The sequence below is a fragment of the Vigna unguiculata genome, chromosome 5 (assembly GCF_037176805.1).
Source record: "Vigna unguiculata cultivar grain cowpea cultivar isolate G323 ecotype 2 chromosome 5, ASM3717680v1, whole genome shotgun sequence".
Classification (NCBI taxonomy): domain Eukaryota; kingdom Viridiplantae; phylum Streptophyta; class Magnoliopsida; order Fabales; family Fabaceae; genus Vigna; species Vigna unguiculata.
This window is the reverse complement of record NC_140796.1, coordinates 39,372,953-39,397,110: the sequence shown is the minus strand read 5'-3', so window position 1 is coordinate 39,397,110 and position 24,158 is coordinate 39,372,953. Positions and strand designations below refer to the sequence as shown.

Genomic DNA, 24,158 nt, shown 5'->3' with positions numbered 1-24,158 from the left:
TTCAGGACTTGGAGTAGTCGACAATATTGGCAAGCCGCTGAAAATTTATTGTGATAATTTCGCAACAATCTTCTCTTCTAAGAACGACATGTATTCCAAACGTGCTAAGCTTATGAAATTGAAATACTTTATCATTGAAGAAGAAGTTCAGAAACATAGAGTGTCAATAGCACAAATCTTATGATTGTTGGCCCTTTGACAAAAGGGTTACCACCCAATTGTACGCTGGCCATGTAAAGAAAATGAGCATTATATCTACTAGTGAATGTTAAAGTTATTAATGTTTATGTGACACTTTGAGCTCTTTATTGTATAAGTTTATGAAGGTTGTGTTTTCTTCTTTATGTTTATGCATGCAAATTATGATGAAGAAACAAATTATGTTATGTTATTATTGAAAAAAAAATGACATTATGTTTGAACTCATTAAGGATTTCTCATGTTAAAGTCATATTAAGGAGAAAAAGATGATACAGTAGTACATAGAAGGAATCATGTCGAGTGAATGATGTGTGACTGCCATGACTCTTATTATTTTTGTATCTTTGATTGTGAACAACGATTGAACCAATTCATGTAAGGTCCTTTAATGTGCATTATGTTTATGTACTAAATCACATAATGTTATAACATCATATGAGTCAAGTGGGAGAATGTTAGAATTAATTGACGAATTAATTCAATTATTTGACTCATTTGAAATATTATGATGGCCCAATTGTGATTTAATAAAATATAAGGACCTATTGGTTATTATGGGAAGTCATAATAAAATAAAATAAAGCTCAGCCCAACTTGATGGACGTTGGCTTATAAAAGGATATTAGGGTTATTTCTCTGGTCATAAGGTTCTCTCACAAGAGAGTGTGAGAGGAGTAACGAAGACAAATAGATAGATTGCGAAAAGGAGGTTGAAGAACAGAGATTGAAGAATGCATTATTATTGGGTATCTCATGAATCAAGGTTAGTATCCTATTATTTATGATTTATGTACATGAATGTGTGATTATGTGCGTAAACGTGTGATTATGTGCGTGAACATGTGAGAATCATGAATCTTAAAATCCTGTAGTAGTTTTTTTTATAATGAAATATTATTGCATGAAAACTACAAAATAATTTACAAGAAAGAGAAAGAAAGATGAAATGTTTGGAGATACCTATTATTTTTAAATGTGGAGAAGTAACAGAGAGAATTATCTGATTGTTTTATTTTTGTGATGTAACCAAATTTGTAAATTTACATATTAAATATTTTATACACAATTTATTAATTAATTTAAGATGTAAATAAATTATGTCAAAATATATTATATAAGATAGTAATAATATTTTGAGATCTAATCATGATTTAAAATCAACTATTTGAATAAATATATATATATATATATATATATATATATATATATATAATTTAAAGTTAATTACCGTATTTATAATAAAAAAACTATAAATTTTAACTATAAACAATAATATTTTCATTATCATTATTTTTTTTATCAATAAATATTCTAAGTTAACTACCTAATATTGAAAGAGTTCTATTAATTAGTTGTCGGAAATTAAAAGTATTATAACAAAAATAAAAAATAAATATCAAAGTTATTTTATTTAATTGTTCATTATATTTAATTAAATAGAAAATATTACATCATATTTTTCGTATTATAAGAAAATTAAAAAATATTTAATTAAAATTATTATAAGATAATATTTTAAATTTAATAATTTAATTCAAGTATACATTTTCATAGATTAAATAACAAGTTTATTCATTATAAAAACAATTTTTTATTTTATATAAAAATAAATACACACCTAAGAATAATATCATTAAAATAATTAAAAAATAAGTACAGTCAAAAAATATTGAAACAAAATAATATTAAATAATTAAATAATATACAATAATAATAATTACTAAATTTCGTACAATATATTAAAATTTAAATATTCATTCAAATAAATCATCAAACATAATTATTAAAAATTAGGATACATAATATAATCATCAAATGATTAAAAAAAAAGTTAAACAATTTTATCATGCATAACACATTACTTTGATGTCTGACCATCTGATGCTCACTTATATTAACATTGTATAGGGAGATTTCGAAATCATCTCATTGAATTTACGTGACTTCCTCAAATCAAACCATGTGGGTGTAAATTTATGGTTTTTAAATTCTCATATTTTCGTCTCAACTCTTTGCCTCTCTTCCAAACTGAGAGGAAAACCAACACAACATCTTCTAATGAATTTATATTCATGAAAAAGAGCAAGAAAATCCTTGTAATTTCTAGGTATACACTTTACAATAATTTACCATTAGACAATTAGATCAACACAAAAAAGCAACAAATTTCTTTATTATTTCTCCTCCTAAAAAAGCAAGTAGTTTCGTTAAGCTAATTCATATTGTTGAACTTAATTTCTATAACACTGACCTGATCCATCTTAAGATCAAAATTATTAAATTTATACTTTAAAGCATAGGAATGAAAGTAAGAATATAAACAACTTTCTCTTTTCTATCCCTGATTTGGGTAGATCATCCAATTTAAATGCAAATCTATTTCAACGTAAAGTCTGATGCCAACAATTTTCCAAAAGCAATGTCAAAGTTGTTTAATTTATATGCAAAGTATATATAGTATGTCAAACCTGTAGAATAAATTTTATGAAAAACTATTAAGACATTATAAATAACTATGTTAGTGTTTTACCCAATATATCAGCAAAAAAAAAATATTAAAATAAAAATACTATCTATTAAAATGAAAGGATTAAAAGTATTTGTATTATTAACCAGTTACAGTTTTGATGAGTTCTAACTGCAACTGTATTTAACATGCCAACGAAATAAACTAAAGAAAATGAGTGAAAGAGAATTTTGTTGTTGAGCTATTTCTTCAAAGGAGTTTGAGAGCATACAGAGAACAATAAATAACACATGTAAAAACCAAGGTCAACTACAATTCCACTCATCTCAACACCAACAACACCTAGCAAGAATCATTCAAATTTTCAGTTAGTACATATACATTGTGAAAATTTTGTGAGGAACAAATTAGCACCACTAAAAGACCAAAAACATGAGAAAAATAAATGTGCAAACGTAACCTAATCATATTATTCCTTGTCTTAACAGAAAATTTTGAATAATATGAGGTTTGAAAAGCCTCCTAAAGTAGAACCCACAAATTGTTTATCGTCCATATCCCACAAAAAAGAGTCAACAAATTTGAAGATTCATCAGGCAATGTAATATCAGTGGTCCCAACTTTTTGTTCTTTTAGTTCTCCAAACACCATTTTACAGCTTCCTCTCTAGCCTCTATAGTGGCCTTGTTAAACCTATTATTTTCAGGTTTGTCGCATTCTGTTGGATTTGACTTTATTGTTTGGAATTGGTTACCCAAAAACTAAAAAAAAAGTAAAAATTGCCAAAATTTATAGCAATAACAAACTAAATAAAGAAAAGACTAACAAAAATTAACTAAATAAAACTCCAAAACCATAACCCATATATTCAACAAGAGGGGAGGATTGTGTTTGATGAAGAAAATAGTAAAATAATAAACATCAAACCTTTTAAAAACCAAAGCTTTTTAAAACCAATGTCGTCCTTCTAGTTGAGAGTTTTGCCTTCATCTTTCAAGAATTCTTCAGTCTTTTCCTTCCTATTCTTGAAGATATCCTACATCTTGAAACAAAAACTAAATTAATAGTAGAAAATAATATGAAGTTTTTTTCAATTGTTTATGCTTCACCCAATCTCTTATCTTGAAAACTACAAAAAATAAAATATAAGATTTATGGAAATGAGGAAAAAATTAGAAAAAAAAAAGCTTCATACCTAACAATGATGACTAAAAAACTCATTCACCAAAACAAATCATGATCTGAACAAACAGAAATTCAACAACAAACCAAAGTAAATATATGGATATGTTAAGCTACAAAAAAAAATCATAGAACCAAAAAGAAAAATCTTAGATCTTACGAAATGAGAGAAAGAGGGAAAAAAATACCCTTTGACCTTACTAAATGGAAACTAATGAAATTATTTGCAAAGACAAATCATCATCTTAAAATAAAAACAACAACAAATAAAAAATGTTAAGAATGCAAAATAGAAGAACCAAAAACATGAAATGCAAAAAATTGAAATAGGGTTGAACAGCTAGGGTGTCAATGGTTGTTCTGGGAGAGTTATAAAATAAAGAGGGAGGATGATTTAAAGAGAGAAGATGGTTTGGGAGGGAAATAAAAGTGATATTTTGAAATTAGTTTTGATATAACAAACCTAAAACCATATACATAGTCTCCTTTGGTCAACAATTTCAGGAAAAAATTTGAAAAGCAAATGTGAAGAACTCCTTACACAATCTCAGAATTAATCAGAGGTTCAACCATACAACACACAATTCTGACACATATCCAGAGTTATTAATTAAAAATGGTAAAAAGCAAACTTTAACAAATTACAAATAAAAATGTGAACACAAAATTGGAAAGCACTTTTGCACATGCACCCATATTGCGAAAAAAAAAGGAAAAATTGGAGACAGTAAAAATTAAAACAAACCCTGACAAACGTTAAAATGAATGCTTCAATCAGCTGGTCTGAACTAACAAAAAAAATGAAACAAAAGTTAAAATAAAAAGAACAGAAAGAGTGGGAAGACAAATCTAGAATAAATTTGTGAGAGGAAAAACTTCAATAAATGCTTCAATCCGCTAGTTTGAGAGCAAAAGGAAACTCTTTGGAAAGCAAATGAATGTCAGAGAAGTGTGGTCATCTGAAAAGGGAAGCTTTTGGAAAGCAAAGGAATGGTAGAGAAGCGTAAGGTTAGGATTTAAAGGGTAATAGTCCAAAGAGAAAAATGTGAATTACTACTACAATCGGTTGGTTTGAGAGCAAAACGAAAGTTTTTAGATATCAGAAACACGTGAGAGAGAAATATATGTTTGCTTTCAAGGTGATAAAGAATGGTGCTTTATCTTATGTATGAAGGAGAACCAAATGTAAGTAGAATAAGGAGACCACGTGTAAGCAGCACATTTTGCCATATAATACATTTATAGGTAAGGAGCATAATGGTTTTCATGTTATGTGTCAAACAAATAGAGTGGGTAGAAATTTCCACTTTTAGTTAATTTCTAATGTGTTGCTTTTTGTGTTTGAGACAAAAATTTTGCACTTTGTGATGGTTCTAATTGTATTATGTATAAATATCAATAACTTTCTATAAATTTCTATAAATGTAATAATTTGTAATAATTGGTGAGAGTGACATACTTGGGAAGGTCTTCACGTTGCAATAATGTAAAGTAACAACAACATGTTGATCCCCTCTAGAAGCAAGAAATGCATTTAATGCATATTGACCAAATAAAGTACACTTCATTCTAAAACTATTGCATGAGGTATCGATTTGTTAGAAATTTATAGTAACAAAGATATAATAACATATTCTAACAAAACAAATCAATCCTCTTATCCATCAACTTCAATATAGATCACATTCATCTTGGTCTTCTTACCAACTTTCTCAAGCTCTCTTTCTATCCAAACACTAGTCAATATTCCAATCACATCTACAATAAAAAAATTAAAGCATTAAAAATTTATAAAACATTTAATGTAAACCAAATATAAAAGGAAAATACATATACGTACAAACTAAATAATCGATGTCAAAACCAAGAGCATTGATGGTACAAAAGGAGTGTATGTAGGTTTTGTTTTGTGAACTAATGTATAGTAAACCAAAATCACCTTGGTTCCAAACTGGAAGTTGATCTTATAGGTGTGATTGGTAGTTTTATGCATCTTTAATCACATTTTCATATTCACATAGCAACCAATTACAATCTCAAACATATATATACATAAAGTACATCAAAATGGTGAAAATATTTTCTCTAACCAGAGACTACAAAACAAAGATCCCACCGGTTAAAATGCAGAATCACATGTCTAGGATCAACAGTCAAAATTTCACCTTGATCTGACGGTTAACAAAGTAGGAATCTTCATTTTACCAAGAGAGCACAATGCCGAAAATTGAGTAGCGCCCAACGCCAGGAATCTTCTCCTTTATATATTGTTTTAAAATAGTCTTTAAGCCATGGAGTTTATACCAATTTGATCAATGACTCAAATCCTCAAATTTTCAAATTCAAGCAACAACATAGAAATCAAGAATCACACCTCAATTTAAACACAAAAAATATCAATCAAAATCATATCAATTCATAACACCAACAATCCAAGGAGAATTTCACAAATTAGAGATTACTCAGTTCAACACAAGCTTAAATTTAGCTTCCCTTACTTGTTATCCAGCTTAAAAAACTATAAAAATGTCAAACACTACTACATCCACAAGATGCTCTATCTATAAATAATTAAAAGGACGCATGCAAGTGGAAGATGGTTCGCATGCAATAGAAAATAGAAATAGACCAAGAAAAAGGGTTGAAACTCAACTTATGCGAACGAAGAAATTGATCAATCCAAATTGAAGAGTTCGTCATGAGAATCACTCCTACGGTCTCAATTCTTTAATCAAAAGACCAGAGAGGAAGAACTCTAAGAGAGAAGTCAAAGAACTCTAGAAAAGTGATTTCTAAAGAGATGGTGTGTTTTAAAATAATGAAACTCTTTTATAACAATTCTATTTATCCTAAAACGTTTTAATATTAAAATAGTCGAGTCTCACTATTTTTAAACCAATATCACTTCTAAAATACTATTTTCTAGCTTACATTAGAAGCTTTAGAAAATATATTTAATTTATTTGCTATACAAACTTTGATCGAATAAAATTATGATTTAATTCTATTGATTATTAAAATATACAAGAAAATGTGTCAAAAAGGAAAAAAAAATATTTTTTAAAAGAATTTGTATTGCAATTAGGTTATGAAAAGGAAAACATTTATGAAATTGTTTAATTAGAAGCTTTAGAAGATATATTTAATTTATTTGCTTTATAAACAAATTTAGGAGTTAATTCTATTGATTGTAATAATTAATTTTATGTTTTGATAAATATATAAGAAAATGTGTCAAAAAAGGAAAAAAATATTTTTTTAAAGAATTTGTATTGTAATTTGGTTATGAAAAAGAAAACATGAATAAAATTGTTTAATTAGAAGCTTTAGAAAATATATTTAATTTATTTGCTTTACAAACTTTGATCGAATAAAATTATAATTTAATTCTATTGATTGTGATAATTAATTTTGTTTTAATAAATATATAAGAAAATGTGTCTAAAAGGAAAAAAAATTATTTTCTTGAAAGAATTTGTATTGTAATTTAGTTATGAAAAAGAAAATATATGAAATTGTTTATGCATAACTTATGCCTAAAAAGGTATTTGATGTTAAACGAGACAGAAGAATATGTTGGAACATGCATGGAAATTTGCACTTGAAGATTAATGTGCAAAAATTGACAAAAAAGTGACATTAATTATGATAATCTTATCTAAGGATTGTTGGGGTTAATCATCTATAACAATATACAAAGGTTATTTCCCTTTTTGTGTCCACTTTTCAAAATACCGATTTTACTCTTTAAATATAATAATTTATTAAATTTTTAAAAATTGACCGTTACTTTTACAAATTTTGTATAAAATTGAATGTCTCTGCTTTTTCTCTTCTTCTTTATTTATCAATGGTTATTCTTTTATCTGTTCTGATATATTTCACTTTATTTTTAATAAATATAATTTTAATTTATATATTAACTTAATAAAATTATAATATTATCACCTACTAATATAATATCACGCATATTTAAAAAATCATACACACAAGCGCGATAGCGCCTGTGTTACGTTAGTTATTATGGAAGTAAATTGTTACCTTGACTTAAATAAATAACTTGAATAGTATATATAAGTAAATACTTCCGCAAATATAAAGCTTTAACCTTACAAATTATGATTGTGTGTTGTGGACTATGTAATTTAAATAAATTTTATGGTCAACAAAATCATTTATAAATATATTTGGTTAAATTTTTATATTTCTAAAAATATTTTTAAATTTTAAATTAATTAAAAGATTAACTTCTGAAAAGGTAATTATATATATGGGTATCCACGGGTATCCGCGGGTATTTACAAAAATCAATATTTAACCATTATTAGTGTTTGGATCAACAAGTTTCCTTTCTCCGATTGATTATTGAAAAACAAACAAATAAAAAATCACTGACAATTTATATTGTAATTTATTTTTGAATGAAATATTAAATAAATTATTAACTTCATCAATATCCATCTCTTGCAACATTGTCTAAAGTTTCATGTTGTCCAATTTTAATCTAGAAGAGCCTAAAAACATAAGAAGTTCATTAAAAATTTCTAACAATCACTTAATTAAAATTATCTAAGTACAAGTATTAATTTCATTTCCTTCCATGTTGGTCCATAATCGGTATTGGAGACACATCAATGCCTCCACAGTATCTATAAGTAATCTACTCCGTTGTGGGGTAAGAATCCGATCACCATTATTGAATGAAGACTCATAATGTTTTTTACTAATATATATATATATATATATATATATATATATATATATATATATAAGGGTATTTTTCTGAATTAAAGTTTAGTGGGTACGGGTATCCACGGGTACGGATACTATGATACCTGTACCCGTCCCGTTAACATACGAGTATCAAAAATACCCGTATCCGCGGGTAGCGGGTATCCATTTTTAATATTTGTTTCCTACCCGTTCCAGGTTTTATCCGCGGATACCCGCGGATACGAATTTTTTTGACATCCCTGTAATATATCAATCGTACTCTCTTAGTCATAATTTCAATCACATTTTTTTATGCAATTTTGTTTAAACAACTTAATTTTATCCAATAAAATTATTTATGAGATATATATTTGATAGTTTTACTTTCTTTTAATATTTCTATTTATTTCTTTTAATATTTTTTAATATCTTATCTTTTTCTCTTTGATTCTTAAATTTATTTCATTAGAAAAAAAATATTTTGCTACATAATTATTAATTATTTTTCTCAATAATTTAACCTATTTCATATACACAAAGTTTATTGAAATTCTTAAGGTATTTTTTTCTCTAAACATCTGCAAAAAATAATAATACTATAATTGTTTTAAAATTTCAATTATATGTTCTTCCGATATTAATAAATTTTTGTTGTTTTTATTTTTTATAAAGAAAATGTTTAATTAACATTTAAAACACGATAAAAGATCATACAAGTACATATATTATTCAATAAAAAAAAATTATATATGAAAAAAAAGTTAAATAATAAATATATGAGACGAAAATATTAAATATATCCAACTCATACAAATGGAGTAAAAAAACACAGTTCAATGAGATTCACTTTTTTATGAGACGAAAATTTTGTAATCTGACTCGATCTATCAGGAGTTGGTAAGTTATAGTAGATTGACTCACTTACAATGTTTTATTTTATATATTTATTGTAGTACAAGAAAATGGGACTGACTCGATTAATTTTTTTGTTTATAGTAGTGAAATCAAAATATTTACTTTATTCTCCAAATATTAATGTAAAGATAGTGGTTGAAAATTAAAGTATAAAAATATATAACTTAGAAAACAAATAAATTAAACATCTAAATTATTTAAATATTATTGAACAATATTCTATTAATTAAAATATCAAATTGTGAACCTATATAATTAGAATTAATAAATAAATTTAATAAAAAAACTTATTCAAAATGGTAAAAATACTAATAAAGTGTTGTTGTTGGTGAGTTACGGATCAACCTACACGAATATGTTTAAACAATGCGCGTTAAGTGAGTCTTCACCCCACGTTTAAAGAAATTAATTTTTTTTCGATCCAACCTGATTTGAATCCGATGGCTTGACTCACTAGTTAGAACCTATTTTTATTTATCTAATTCCAATTTTTTTTTAAGAAGATTTTCTTTCTTTCTCTGATCTATCCAACGTATATGCATAATTTATATTGGTATGCATGATTCCATTCTCACAAGTTCATGAACTTTTTGAGTGATTCAAACAAGTTACACAATCGCACTACCCTTTTTCCTAAAGCCAATACCCCAAAAACTGAAATAATCAGCTTTTTTTGGTGTGCTAAATTTCGTACAATTATGTTTTTCATGGTGACCCCTATTTGGTGTTTCTTTTTCACTTTTGGTGATAGTTAGACCAATGCAATATTTTGCAGAGTTAACATTTCAAAACACCTCGAAACAAATGGATGTCCTTTTTTCAGAAAGATGCCAAACTTGGTACGTTGGTGAAGATGGTCAATTATGGGGATAGAATCATATATATGGCTGCCTTTGCTTTTTCTTCTCTTCTCTCCTTTTTCTTTTTCTCATGTCACATCACTTTTTAATTAACTAATCGACATACCTTTCTTCTTAATATTAATTTCATTTTGTGCCAATCATTTCTCTAAATTTCTATGGTGGAGCTTTCACAATTATTTGATTGTAATAGGATTGACAAGGAACTCTTGGTTTGTATAGTAGTGTTCAAATAATATAATTAGAAATAACATTTTATTCAAAATAATGTGATTTGTTAATAGGATAGTAAAGGGAGGACTAAAAACTTGGATGTCTTAAATTACCCATAATATATTTTTATTTTTTTATTCCTTTAAATTTTGAAATTTCCACTTTTAATTTTATGTAATATGTAATTTTAGCTTAAGTTCCTATCATCTTGTATTTCTGTCCCTCCAAAATTTAAAATTGTTATTTTTATCATTGATGCTTATTTTATAATCTCTACAGGTCATTTGAAATAATATTTTACTAAACATATAAACAGAAAGAACAAATGTTATGTTATGAATAAAACTGTAAATTTTAATTATAAAAAGTAAAACTAAAACTCTTTTATGTGAGAGAAAGTTAAAACATGTAAACATTTTATTAATATTTATAACTCTCTTCCTATTAGATTTTTTTGTTGTATTTTGTGAAATCTTTCTGCGAAATTTCTATTAAATTTTGCAAAATAAAATCTATATTTCATAAACATTTTACAAAATATCACAGTTCCACTTATAATAGTGTCTTCTGTTTTTGATTTAACTAGTTAGGTATATAAAGTAATGATGGGTGACAATTTTTCACACTGCTTTTTTTTTTTTTGTAGTGCTAATTGTACTATCTTTAGATGAAATGTCATTATGGCTTTTACCAAAGCATAGTTAAAAGGTTTCAACAGGAAATGCACATTATTTGTAAACATAGGCTTACAATAAGTCAAACAAATACAACAATATCAATAAAGTCTTATTCTATCATATGGGTTGCTACATACATGATCATATGAGGCCATAGTGTTTTATCACTATGTATATCTATAGACAAAATATTCATCTCTAAATTATTTTTATAATAACTTTATCAAGTTATTTCCAATTTACATGTATCTTTGGTGACAACTTTCAAATTAACCAGGCAAATTAATGTCTAGTTAAAAAGTGTCTCAACACATGAGTGTGCTTTAGAAATTGTGGTAAAGATACACATTTACACAACATTTTTTTATAATTATATTTATTGTGTAAACTAATATACATTTTGAAATATTTTACCATTCTCCACAAGTGAGTTGGATTGGTTTGATTTAGTTTGACGTGGAAAAAAATCCAATCAATCAAAATTGTTTGATTCAATTGTGACATTTTTGAAAAAAAAAAAAAAACCAAAACTTGGTAAAAGAAAAAAGCAAACTAAATCAATTCTATCCTTTTAGTGCTGTGATAAAATTAACAAATTGTTTAAAAAAACTGAAGTCCCTTATGATTGCTATTTATTCAAATGATACAAAACTAAAAATTTAAAAAATCTATGTTTAGGGCTTATAGAAAATAAAAGTAAATAAAAAGGGAAAATGAATAGTAAAATAGTGGATGCTGAGATCTATATTCAAATCATTGGAGATCAAGTCTTATTAGACTGATTTTAGTCAAACCCAAATAATCAAAAGGAACCATAACAACTTAATTTATTTGGTAGGGTTCTTCTTTTTATATAATTATTATTTAATATTGGTTGAGTTTATAGGATATGACTAAATCAATAAACACTAATAATTCACCAACAGCAAAATAATTTGTGAAGTGAAGTAAAGTATATAAATGGACTCCTTAAATCATAATCACTATTAGTATATTAATGACATAATTATGCTGATTAGAGTAATGAGATATCAATCATTCTTTCCTAAGTGCTATTTGCACTTCCAATAAATTAAGTACTTTCCATTTTGTGTTTAGCCCACAAAACTAAGATCTCAATATTTCCCCCCAACATTATTGTTTCATGTGTCCAGGGAAATACTCAAATACCAAAAAAGAAATAATAATTTAATCATCAGAATCAAATCCTCCAAATGAATTCAAACTTCAATTATTAAACAGCATGACTCTCACTTCTATTTAGCCTGAATGAAAACTCTCTCCTTACCCAATAATTCACAGTAGGGAATGGAAAAGCAAAAACTATATAACTAGTGATGATTGAGCTTATTTTATATATATATATATATATTATATAAACACAAGTGGATCAAGAGAGTGAAGAACTGATGATGACGTTATGCTTCAAACTGAATTTAGATTCATTATATATGATTCAATAAGCTGACTCAAAATATGTATACAAATATGATGGAAGAAGAAAGAAGAAAGATATAGAGTTTAAAGAAAAAGAAAAATGAATTTAACATATGGAAAAGAAGACCTAATGTTTATGTGTATCTGACTTCAACTTTTGCTGTGGAATGGAATTGCTGATAGGATTAGGCCCTGAGTGTACTTCATGCAATGCTTTCCTTTGAACATGATCCCTCTCAGTTCCTGTTGGCTTGGAAGACAAAACATGACTTAGCATCTTCTCTTGCTTACACAAAGAAAAGGTCAAAGAAATTATATATGCACTTACTTGGTGGTGATGATGATGAATCATTATTCTTGTGCTTGAGCTTGAATATGAGAAGAAATGGGATAGCAGAAGAAGAATGATGAGAAGGCTGGGAGAATGATTCATATTTTTGTTTCATGAAAGTGGTGAACATGCAGCTTCAGAGAAAAATGATTAGCTAGCATGCTTTTGTTAGCTTATGGGAATTTAAAGGAAAACACATGTTTTGAGGCTTACAAGAAAAAAGAGAAATTCGTATGATGTTGGGGTACCCCGCACAGACATTATTAAGAATATACAGACACTGACGTTGGATAAAGTCTGAGTAGTAAATATTTGTTTACTATGGTTACATGTAGTGTCTACAAATACGGGGCTTCTTTTCTGGACAGTGGTAGAACAAATGTTTGAATATTTTTATGCCTTATCGTACTATTTTGGCGTTTCTTGTGTGAATATTTCAGTTTACTTTCCCTGCATGGCTACACTATCTGAACATTGAATGGAGTCCATGGGTATGGCATAAATATTTTTATTAAACAATTCCATTCTGACACCATGAGGAAAAGATACGATAAATGTTATCATAATATTTTATGAAATCGCGTATATCTTTTGTTAAAGGCAATATAGTTTGAATAAATAAGATTATTACGTGTGATAAATTATAATCTCTCTAAATATTTAATATATTTAATTCACATATATAGATTCAAAATTAAATTACTACTTTATATATCTGGTAATCCACCTTTATATGCTTTATTCAGCTGTCCCTCTTCCTATACTTTTGTGTTAAAACAGGTTTAAAATGAAGTAATTTTTTCTTTCTGTGAAACTTGACTGACATGTATTGTAATGGAGAGATTTAGTACCGGCTGAAATTAAAGAAAATTTTATTGAAACATCCTGAAACAAAATATTTCACAACCCGCTTATAAAAGTAAAAATACATTTTTGCTTATTCCTACTTGAATATGGTTGCTTCTACACCTTATATCTTTAAGTTATTGTTTCCTTTAAAAACTTTTGGCTTGAAATAGCCAACTTACGTTAGGCAATACTTGATTTTTCTTCTAATCAGAATCATGGACTACGAAAATGATATATCAATTTCGAGAAAGTATTCAGTTTCCACACAGAAATCAATGTCGAACAAATGATTATCATAAATATTTGTTTAACAAAGCTCCTGGAATGAATAAAGCGATGTTTCAAGATAGATATGTCTTTCACTTTGTTAATTTTTCCCCACTTGTCTCACCAAAACAAAGAGGAAGTTAACTATTTTCTTTTGTTCTTTTATCTCTTACACCAATTTTAGAACATTTTTTTTTTCTATTCTGTTCATTTTGCTTTCATTGTCAAAGGGGGTTTGGCCTAATCTTATTACAATGACAACAAACTATTCAATCTAGCAGAAATGCTGTGTAAAGGATTTTGGTTTTCCTTGCTGCCATTTTGAAGTGTCTTTCCCTGTCATACACAGTTATTCTGTTCCTGATAATCCAAATTCTGACCACCGACAGTAAAAAGTAAGACCACTATCAGTTACTGACATCACGTGTTTTTAAAAATCTTCATTGATTAGTTCTTCCGTAGGAAAAAATTAATAGAATAGGAAGAGACTAAAAGATTTTCCTACGCACTGACTGCTCATTTAGCATGTTGAAACAAATATGTTCACAAAACAGGATCAATAATAGGACAGACTCGAGAGAATTTTAGTAAATGTACACATGAATTGTATTAACAACGCATCTATGAAACTAAATAATAGTTATATACTTGAGAGCCACGCGTGAATCTGTAATGACAAAGACCATCCAATTATTGTCAGGAGCATCAGAAAATTGATTCATAATGGGAAGGAAAGCAACAAATACCATATAAAGATACCGATGCCAGCGCTTCATCAAAAAGTCTAAATTATTAATTTTCCTCAATAAACAGGAACAAGCGATAAGTCCAAACAATTGAAACAAAGGTAAAAGTGCTTTCAGTGAAAATTGACCTTGAGCAAGTATTTTCATTGACGATTAAGTAGATCCAAAACAGATTTCCTATCTGGCATGCTGGGAGAGGCTCCCTTAACTTGAACACAAAGACAAGCTGCAGCAGCTGTTGCAGAACATTATGGTTAGCCATATTTTACCAAAGAGAAAATTCAGAAGAAGAATTGCATTCCTCCATACATACCAGCAAATCTGAGGCTTTCTTTTCTGGACTTGCCCTCAACTAAGGCCACAGCAAAAGCGGCAGTAAAAGTATCACCAGCGCCAGTTGTATCTACGACTGTTTTAGCTAATATGGCAGGCTGCTGAATCGGTTTTTCTCCTTCTACAAAAAGGGCAGATCCTTTATGCCCAAGTTTCACAAGAACTTGTTTAACTCCCTGAAATGTCAGACAATTAACCGCTGAATTGCAATGCTCATGACAATAAAATTTATCTATCATTCTATCAACCTTCAGGAATCAACCAAGACATTTGAAGATAAACTCTGACACAGCTGCAGAACTACTGCAGCCATAGAGTTACAGTACAGAAAAAATAGAAGAAAAAGCAGAACCAATAGTTTATTGGTCATAAGTCATCTTGCTTCCCTTGTAGTATCCTTTCCCTTATGATGCATTTGCATTAATTGGATTCAACGAAAAGAAAATCAAATATAAAATTATATTACCCTCCCCTATCTTTTCCTCAGGCAAGTTGTAAATGTCAAGAGCATTAAACATTTAGCTGTCAAAACGAGCAGTTCGGCTCACCTTGACTTATAAACAATTTAGCCTCATTCGGCTCACTTAACATGTAATCCAGGAAACATTAACCCCCGCAGCATATTGCAGATTGATGGATTAGAGGGTTGATTAACCCAAATTATAAAACAGTTATCTTTAAAATAAAATAAAAATTCTATTTAAATTTTTTTTTATATATATTTGACAAAACATAATCCGTAACAATTCAGACTTCATATTGAAAATTTAAAGTTTTAATATAATTTCATAATTCATAACAAACTAAAGAATTAAAAATATCACACCAACTCACTCCTCAACCCAGATAAACTTCAAGTTTTCCAGATTTTAATTCCATGTTTTCACATAAATCATAATACATAGTGAATATCTTTTAAGGTGGGTTGGTAGGTCAATTCGGTCCACCACGCCCATTGTGGACTGGGTCGTAGGTGGGTCGGGTGCAATTGTTTGACCTATTGTAAAAATATTTTCATTCGGGCCCAACCCAACCTACTGTAGAAGGATCTCTAATAAACATTAGTATGATTACCAGTTCTTTCAGCATAGACACTGTGAATGCCATCTATGCAGCCAAAAAATATAAATGATACTGAAACAAATGATATTAGTATCAGAAAATCTCAAAGTTGCATCAGATCTTCAGATATTACATTCGAAAAATTGTGCTTTCATTCTCAAGGTGTTAATAAATAGTCAGCAACCACAATTGCAACTTCATATGTCAGCAATTTTCCTCAATACAGAGAATCACAATAAAACCACAATTGCATATATACCCACATTTGTCAAAATCCTAACCAAGATACTCACAAGGTTCTAAAATACAGTCAGCAATGGCAACTGCAACCACATTTATTCACAATCTTCCTCAACAATATATAGCAATCAAAATAATGCCGTAACTGCAACTACACTCGGGATTTAAAACCTTAAAAATCCTCAGGCAACAAAAATGCATTCAATTAGCAAAATGCTCAAATCATATTAATGTGATATCCAAATTTCATACATGAACTCACCAATTCATGGCATTTCAAAGCAGCCTGTGCAATCTGTTCAAAACTTTCAGTAGGCATTCCAGAAATGCGAGCAAGTTCAGTTTCATTAGGACTCAAAATATCAACAAAATTCAATAATTGCGGCGGAAGTGGTCCATCCATTCCTCCAGCATCCAACACAACAGGCACGCCAGCATTTCTCGCAGCCTGCATGTATTACAAGATCATAATAACACAACGCAATACCCAAAAGTTTCTTATGCGATTATACTTTTGTTCTATGATCAAAATCATTGCTTCTAGGTTGTTAACATAAAACTCTAATTCTGGTTAGAAAACACTGTAGCTATGTGCTTAAAATAATGCTAAAAGGCCTGGGCTAACCCGACCCAACCTGTGCGACTTGAACGTTGACATAATCGGGTATCTCCCTCTGCAACAAAACAATACCGGCTTGGGTCACGAGGTCCAAATGATGATGTGGCAGCGAACTGGGCCAACCACTCGAGTTAGCACCCCCAATGATAATGATGGAGTTCTGGCCGTTGGATTGGAGCATGACGACGGCGTGACCAGTGGGTACGGACGGAACCACCGTCAGACTGTCGAGGCGAACACCGCCGCTGCGAAGCGCGCCGGTAACAAGGCTACCAAAAGCGTCATCACCAACCTGTCCGATGAAGTAGGTCGGATGGGAGAGCTTAGCGGAGCACGTGGCCTGATTGGCGCCCTTGCCGCCAGCAAGCGTCTCGCCGGACTTCGCAGAGAGGGTCTCGCCTTCTAGCGGGAGGCGGTCGATCTCTACGTAGATGTCGGCGTTGGCAGAGCCGACGACGACGACCGGCGGCGAATAGGAGGGGTCCGAAGAGAAACATAAGAGTCTGAAATTGTGATTGGGAGTGCGGAAGGAGAGGGATTGGATTGGGGGAAGGGTAGTGTGGAAAGTGGTTTGGGTGTGGGAGTAGGAGTGGTGCGTGGGAAACGTCGTCATCAAGGTCGTCATTTCGTTCTTTGGGTTGTATTCGATTGGTTTGATCGTTGGATGGACGGATCTCTTCTGGGCGTAGCTATTTCTGTGAGGGTCCAGCAGATGGAGCTATTTACTAGGAAAAAGAAAAAGGTCACTTTTTCCTACTGCCTTTTTGCTATAACTTAGAAAGGATTTATCATTACATTAACGAGTTTTGTTAATATTTTACTCTTCGAACAGGGACAGGGATTAAATTTATAAATTATAAATTATTCTTTACATTTTAAGATGATGTGTAATAACTATCATCACAATATAGTACCCATTAAAAAACTATTTAATTAATATAAATTTAGTTAAAATTTTTAAATATTTATTTTCATCTCTTTTAAGCTCAAGTGAGTTGTGTTGATTAAAAATATTATTATTTTATATTATAAATAAATATTGCACTAATACATAGAAAGACGGTAATTTCACAACAATAGTAATATCTGGATTAATTCAGTGATAAAAGGTGGCATTGGAGTTTTTTTTTCTTTTAAGGTTTAATTCAGTGATAAAATATTAAAATACAAAATGAAATAAATTTCTAAGCATATAATATTAATAAAATAAAAAATAAAAAATTTAATCAATAAACTAATTGTAATAATAATTCCATTGCAGATTATAAACTGACCAATCTAGATTTTCACATGCACGTGCTACATTATATGAAGACGGACTTGAAAATGCTGATTGAGGGAAATATTCCTTTTTTTTATCTATTTTTAACCCACTACTTCAATCATCATTAAATTATCACATCATGTCATTAAAAAGATGATCTAATGATGATAAAAACAATAAATTAATAAAAAAAATAGATTAAAATATCATTTTTCAATTTAAATATAGTTCCCTTGGATAATAAGTGGTAAGAAGAAATATGTGTACCTTCTCTATTTTCTTCCCTAAAATCAAGCTTGTCCTAATCCTTTGTTCAAGGGTTAGTTTCATCATATCACAAAAAACTCTGTTTTCTGGGTCTTTTCCTCTGCCGCTTATAGTTATTTTGTTCCAGGTAGTCCGCATTGTGACCTTTGACAAGTGGACTGTTGTCAGTAAGGGAAACTCTGTTACAAAATCTTCACTGACTTGTACTCGCGTGTAAAAGAATTAATAATGAATAAAATAAGAAAGTAACTAACATAATTTCCAATTTAAGAACGGTGAGTTCTCTAATGAATATTCATCAAAGTTCTATTTTGAGTAATACGAAAAAGAGAATAGTAAAATAATATTATAAAAGTAAAAAATTGGTTTTAGAGTTGTCACTGCAATTCAATAAGTCTCTTAAATATACGAGGAATTTGGATAGTTATATGTCATTGGAAGGTTTACAATTTTTGCCAGAAAAATTATACTAGGAAGGGTTTGCAATTTTGGTCCACAGTTTGGTAAAAGTTGCACTTGTGATAATATATTTTTTTTTAAGTGTTTGTGGATGTAAGTCTTGAAGTACCGAACCACGTCACATTTCTTGTGTATTTTTATTTATATTTTTCTGTTTTTATTTGTGAATGTGTTTCTCCATAAAGAGATTATTTTTAGTGCGTGATTTCCCAACAACAACTACATTTTCCGTGTCGAAACAAATATGTTGATCACAAACTATTGAGAAATGTAGTGGGAATGCATCTAATGAAACTAAACAGTAGTTATTAGCTGAAAACTGTGCCAGAAAATGTAATGACCAAGACCATTGAATTACAGTCAGGAGCATGAAAATTTACACTGAACAGCAAGGAAGACCACCAAAATAGCATATATAGATATGGATACAAGGAACTTCCTCTAGAAGTCTACATTATGGTTTTTCTTTTCTAAAATATAAGATAGTAAATCCAGACAAATGAAACAAATGTTAAACTGGTTTCAGTGAAGATTGACCTGCTCAAAAAAATTCTCACTGACAGCTGAGGAGATCCATAACAGATATCCTATCAGGCATGCTGGGAGAAGCTCCCTTCACTTGAACACAAAGACAAGCTACAGCAGCTGTGGCAGAACATAATAGTTAAGCACAATATTTCAGACAGAAAATTCTACAAAGAAAAAAGAATTGCATTTAGCCACACGCACCAGCAAATCTTAGGCATTCCTTGTGGGACTTTCCCTCTACTAAAGCTACAGCAAAAGCAGAAGTAAAAGTATCACCGGCACCAGTTGTATCAATGACAGTTTTAGAAAGTATGGCAGGCTGCTGAATCGGGTTTTCTCCTTCTATAAAAAGAGCAGATCCTTTGTGGCCAAGTTTTGCAAGAACTTGCTTAGCTCCCTGAAATTTCAGACAAATAACAAGAACTTTCTTATCTCCTTGAAATTCCAGAAAAATTACCACAGAAGTAGACCAATTGAGACTATTGCAACAACTTAAATTTGCTAATGCACAAATTAAATTAACTTCAAGAGAAATAAAATAATAGAGCTAACATGGAAGTTAAAGTATATAAGTTGATTTCAATTCATTTAACCCAGAAATGTTTATTAAAAAGTTTATCCAAAAGGGAGGCCACATTTGAAAATTATCATTCTTTGTGGACATTCTCAAGGTTCTAAAAAGCAGTTGGCAACCACAACTGCGACCATGTTTCTAAGAAATTTTCTTCAGCATTCATGACCGCAACAAAAGTGCAACTGCGACTACAATAATAACCCGCAATTGCAATTAAAGCCAGAATTTAAAACCTTGAATATCCTTACGAGATGAATACCGCATTCAAGTAGCAAATTACACAAAAAACATTTCAGTCTGATCCTAAAGTCCGAACTTGAACTCACTAATTCATGACATTTCAAAGCAGCCCGTGCAATGTCTTCAAAACTTTCCGTTGGCATTCCCGTAAGTCGACCAAGTTCAGTTTCATTAGGACTCAAAATATCAACACAGTTCAATAATTCCGGCGGAAGTGGACCATCCATTCCTCCAGCGTCCAACACAACCGGCACACCAGCATTCCTTGCAGCCTTCATGCATTACAAGATCATATCAAACAATGCAATATCCAATATGCCTCACAAATACGAATCAAAATCAATCACAAAACCAAAATTTCTTAACTACTTACTGTCATTATTTTTCTTCCATCACACTAATTCCTATAATAAAGTATGTTGCCGCAGCAAAATCTTTACTTCTAACAAGTTTGAAATTACAGAAACTGGAACGGATTGTGTAAAACGAATTAAAAAAAGAAAGTGTATATGTAAGCACTAAACACATGTATCATGCGATTATTAGAGGAAATCAGTAATTAAACATTGTAATAAAAACAGATACTATAAACATTCCAAAACGGCCAGGCCCAGCCCAACCTGCGCGACTTGAGCATTGACAAAATCGGGAATCTCCCTCTGCAGTAAAACGATGCCAGCTTGGGCCACGAGGTCCAAATGCTGACGTGGCAGAATTCTGGGCCAACAACTAAAGTTAGCACCACCAATGTATACGATGGAGTTCTGGCCGTTAGATTGGAGCATCACAACGGCGTGACCGGTGGACGCGGACGGAACCACCGTGAGACCGTCGAGGCAAACTCCGCCACGGCGGAGCGCGTCGGTCACGAGACTGCCATAGGCGTCATCTCCGACCTGTCCGACGAAGTAGGTTGGGTAGTTGAGCTTGGCGGAGCACGTGGCCTGGTTGGCGCCCTTTCCGCCGGCGAGCGTCTGGCCGGACCTCGCCGCTAGAGTCTCGCCCTCTCGCGGTAGCCGGTCGATCTCGAGGTAGATGTCTGCGTTGGCGGAGCCTACGACCACCAGCGGTGGCGGTGACGGCGAGGGGTCTGAAGAGAAACAGAGGAGTCTGAAGTTGTGAATGTGAGTGCGGAAGGAGAGGGACTGGATTGGGATAAGGGTAGTGAGGAACGTGGTTTGCGTGTGGTAGTGGAAACAGTGGTGTTGTGTTGAAAGTGTTGTTGTTACACTGAGCATTTTGTTTTTTCTTCTTCTTTGCTTCAATTTGGATCGTTGGATTGGTGATCGATATTACGCTATCAAGGTATCTGTGGGATTGCTTTCTGCTAATTCCTTTTGAAGGATCTGTGACTGCATTCATTGGGTTTGTCAATAAATTAATGTCTGGGATTAGGATCGTGAACAAAGATACTCAGTACATATACTTCAGAAACAATAAAATTGCACAATTAATGTAAGAAGAAGATGACAATTGTACTGACAAAATGTTTTTGTTTTCACAGAATACCGACAATACGTCATCATGGCAATTTATATCATTTGATCAATTTAAAATAAAAGTAAAATAATAATACATTAATCAATTATCTATACCTATATCATTAAATAAAAGATAGAAATAGAAATCATATTATTATAGTCCCAACTAAAACAATTACTACGGTATGAAATATATTTCATAAGCCACATAAAGTTTTTACAGGATCTTTTCTGTATAAGATTTGTTTTATACTAGTATTTTGACTGTGCAGCACACACTATTTTTAAATATTGTGATTTAATATAAGAGATATGTTAAGTTTAGAATAAATTAAATAATAAAGTAAATGTATGTGTCAAAAGTATTTAGAATATAAATAAATAATTGTAATAATGGAATGACCTTAATATTTTCTAATGTTTTTTAATAGGAAAAGAAATAAATCAACTTCAATCGTCTCTAATAAATGATATACAAACCTTTTTAAGTTGTTATTAACATTTATAATTTTAAATTCTCTTATTTAATGAATTTAGTTTTATTTTATTCATTAGAATCACTTAAAATGATATGAAATAATTGGTATATTTTTTCTTTTATTGTATAAACATCTATATATAAGTGACCACATGTGCATAGACTATGAACATGAGTTCAACATAAGAAAGTGATTTATTTAATTTACTCTTATTTATTTTCACTAAAAAAAATATAAATATATATGTTCAACATAGTATTTTGACCTATTTTTGAGATCAATGATTTTTTTCTATAGTAATTGATAAAAAAAAATGATATTAATTTTTAAATAGTGATGATAAATATGATTTAAAACAAGAGATGTAAGGCCCATTAAATTCGTTATTCTTTTTCTGTCCTAAATTAAAAAGGTTGCCCCAAACTAATGAGCCAAAGGGCTAGTCCAAAGTGAAAAACCAGACCTAATGTGCCTTAACCCTAATCACTATGCTCATTTTCGTAAAACAGAACTCCTTGCCTCCTTGAGCAACTGCACTTTCTGCTAGGGTTTTGCGTCCTCTTTCTGAGATAGAAGGACTCCATTGAATCAAGTAAGTTAGCCTCTCAACTATTTCCTCCTATCTTATCCTTACTGTCTTGGTCTCAACCGAAGTTCCTTGCTAATAATCCAGTTTCCCCTCTGTTCCGCGTACCTATAGTTCACGGAGCTAAGCTCGGAGCTGTTGTGTTCGCTAGTTGATGGTTTACGAGTCTTGTGCTAGCTTGTTTCCGGGTAAGGGAAGCTAGAACCCTCTTGTTTGGTGCGATGACTGCTGTTTTGCTTGTATTTCGTGATGCTTGAGCTTATATGTTGCTATGGATGTATGGTATGGTTGGTATTATTGTTTGGGATGTGGAGATGTGACTGTACAGGAAAATAGTTGCGAGAAACGCCTGTTCTCGCCCAAGTGGGCCTGTCTCGCTCAGGCGAGATTTGCAGAACAGGCCAGATTCACACTCGAGCTCTCGCTCAAGCGGAGAGCTCTCGTTTGAGCGAGACATCTCGCTCAGGCGAGAGGGGCTCGCCTGAGCGAAAACGCACGAGGACTTTGGCTCGTCGCTGTAGTTTTCAGCCCAGGCGAGGGACCTTGTTTTTGAGCGAGGAGACAACTCGCTTAGGTGAGGAGGGGCTCGCCTAAGCGAGAATTCGCGTTCCAACAACCCTCACTGTTGATTGTCTCGCCCAAGCGAGGACATGCCGCCTGAGCGAAAGAGCTCTTTCACTTGAGCGAGGCTGATGCTTGAGTTGGTGCTGTTTGTTGTGTTTTATATATTGATTGGTGATCTACTGTATAATTTCATTACCCTGTTAAGAGCATGAATGAGTTAAGTATGCAAGAACTGTGTGATCCTTGGTTTGAAAATGATGTGTTGGATATGATCTTGGCTGTGATCTAATCGAGATGGTTGGTAATAAAGTGGCTTGGCATTGATATGAGATGGAGTTCCACATTCATGGTTTGAGAATAATGGGTTGGTATGGATTCACTGGGAATATGAAAGAGGTGGATTATGAGGCACTGGTATGTGATATATGTATGTATATGTATGTGCATGTGAACCCTTCTTGATTGATTGAGTATGATTGGTCCGTGTTAGTACGTAATTCCTTGGAATCTCTAGGTGAGATTTTCAGGGTCGTGCTTCAGTGGTCGGGACGTAATTCCATAGCCCTTGTTAGTGGGTGTCCATGGTGGTGCCCCATCTATATAA

At 31.0% G+C, this 24,158-nt stretch overlaps 2 protein-coding genes across 4 annotated transcripts; both read right to left on the bottom strand.

Annotated features, from left to right (window-relative positions):
- Positions 1–14,774: 14,774 nt before the first annotated feature.
- LOC114185166 (ribokinase-like) lies at positions 14,775–17,854 on the bottom strand. The gene is made up of 4 exons (XM_028072728.2): positions 17,129–17,854; positions 16,756–16,941; positions 15,172–15,367; positions 14,775–15,093 (listed from the first exon to the last, which is right to left on the bottom strand). Exons 1-4 carry the CDS (start codon positions 17,735–17,737, stop codon positions 15,002–15,004), a joined length of 1,083 nt encoding a protein of 360 aa, XP_027928529.1. The 5' UTR covers positions 17,738–17,854; the 3' UTR covers positions 14,775–15,001.
- An 810-nt stretch (positions 17,855–18,664) lies between these two features.
- On the bottom strand, positions 18,665–21,837 carry LOC114185165 (ribokinase-like). 3 transcript variants are annotated; one of them, XM_028072726.2, is made up of 5 exons: positions 21,065–21,837; positions 20,531–20,716; positions 19,832–20,027; positions 19,640–19,747; positions 18,665–18,801 (listed from the first exon to the last, which is right to left on the bottom strand). In XM_028072726.2, exons 1-4 carry the CDS (start codon positions 21,680–21,682, stop codon positions 19,656–19,658), a joined length of 1,092 nt encoding a protein of 363 aa, XP_027928527.1. In that variant the 5' UTR covers positions 21,683–21,837; the 3' UTR covers positions 18,665–18,801; positions 19,640–19,655. The 3 variants fall into 3 exon arrangements, with proteins under 3 accessions (XP_027928527.1, XP_027928528.1, XP_027928526.1); XM_028072727.2 differs by having other exon boundaries at positions 18,769–18,787; XM_028072725.2 differs by lacking the exon at positions 18,665–18,801 and having other exon boundaries at positions 19,389–19,747; positions 21,065–21,835.
- Between the last annotated feature and the right edge of the window lie 2,321 nt (positions 21,838–24,158).

Bases quoted from the DNA above. Each gene is read 5' to 3' on its own strand.
- LOC114185166 (XM_028072728.2), bottom strand. From the start codon at position 17,737: ATGACGACCTTGATGACGACGTTTCCCACGCACCACTCCTACTCCCAC. The intron at 15,368-16,755 runs GTGAGTTCATGT...CTGACATTTCAG, and splicing joins CTTTGAAATGCCATGAATTG to GGAGTTAAACAAGTTCTTGT. The intron at 15,094-15,171 runs GTATGTATGGAG...GTTCTGCAACAG, and splicing joins AGAAAGCCTCAGATTTGCTG to CTGCTGCAGCTTGTCTTTGT.
- LOC114185165 (XM_028072726.2), bottom strand. From the start codon at position 21,682: ATGCTCAGTGTAACAACAACACTTTCAACACAACACCACTGTTTCCAC. The intron at 20,717-21,064 runs GTTGGGCTGGGC...TAATGCATGAAG, and splicing joins TCAATGCTCAAGTCGCGCAG to GCTGCAAGGAATGCTGGTGT. The intron at 20,028-20,530 runs GTGAGTTCAAGT...CTGAAATTTCAG, and splicing joins CTTTGAAATGTCATGAATTA to GGAGCTAAGCAAGTTCTTGC.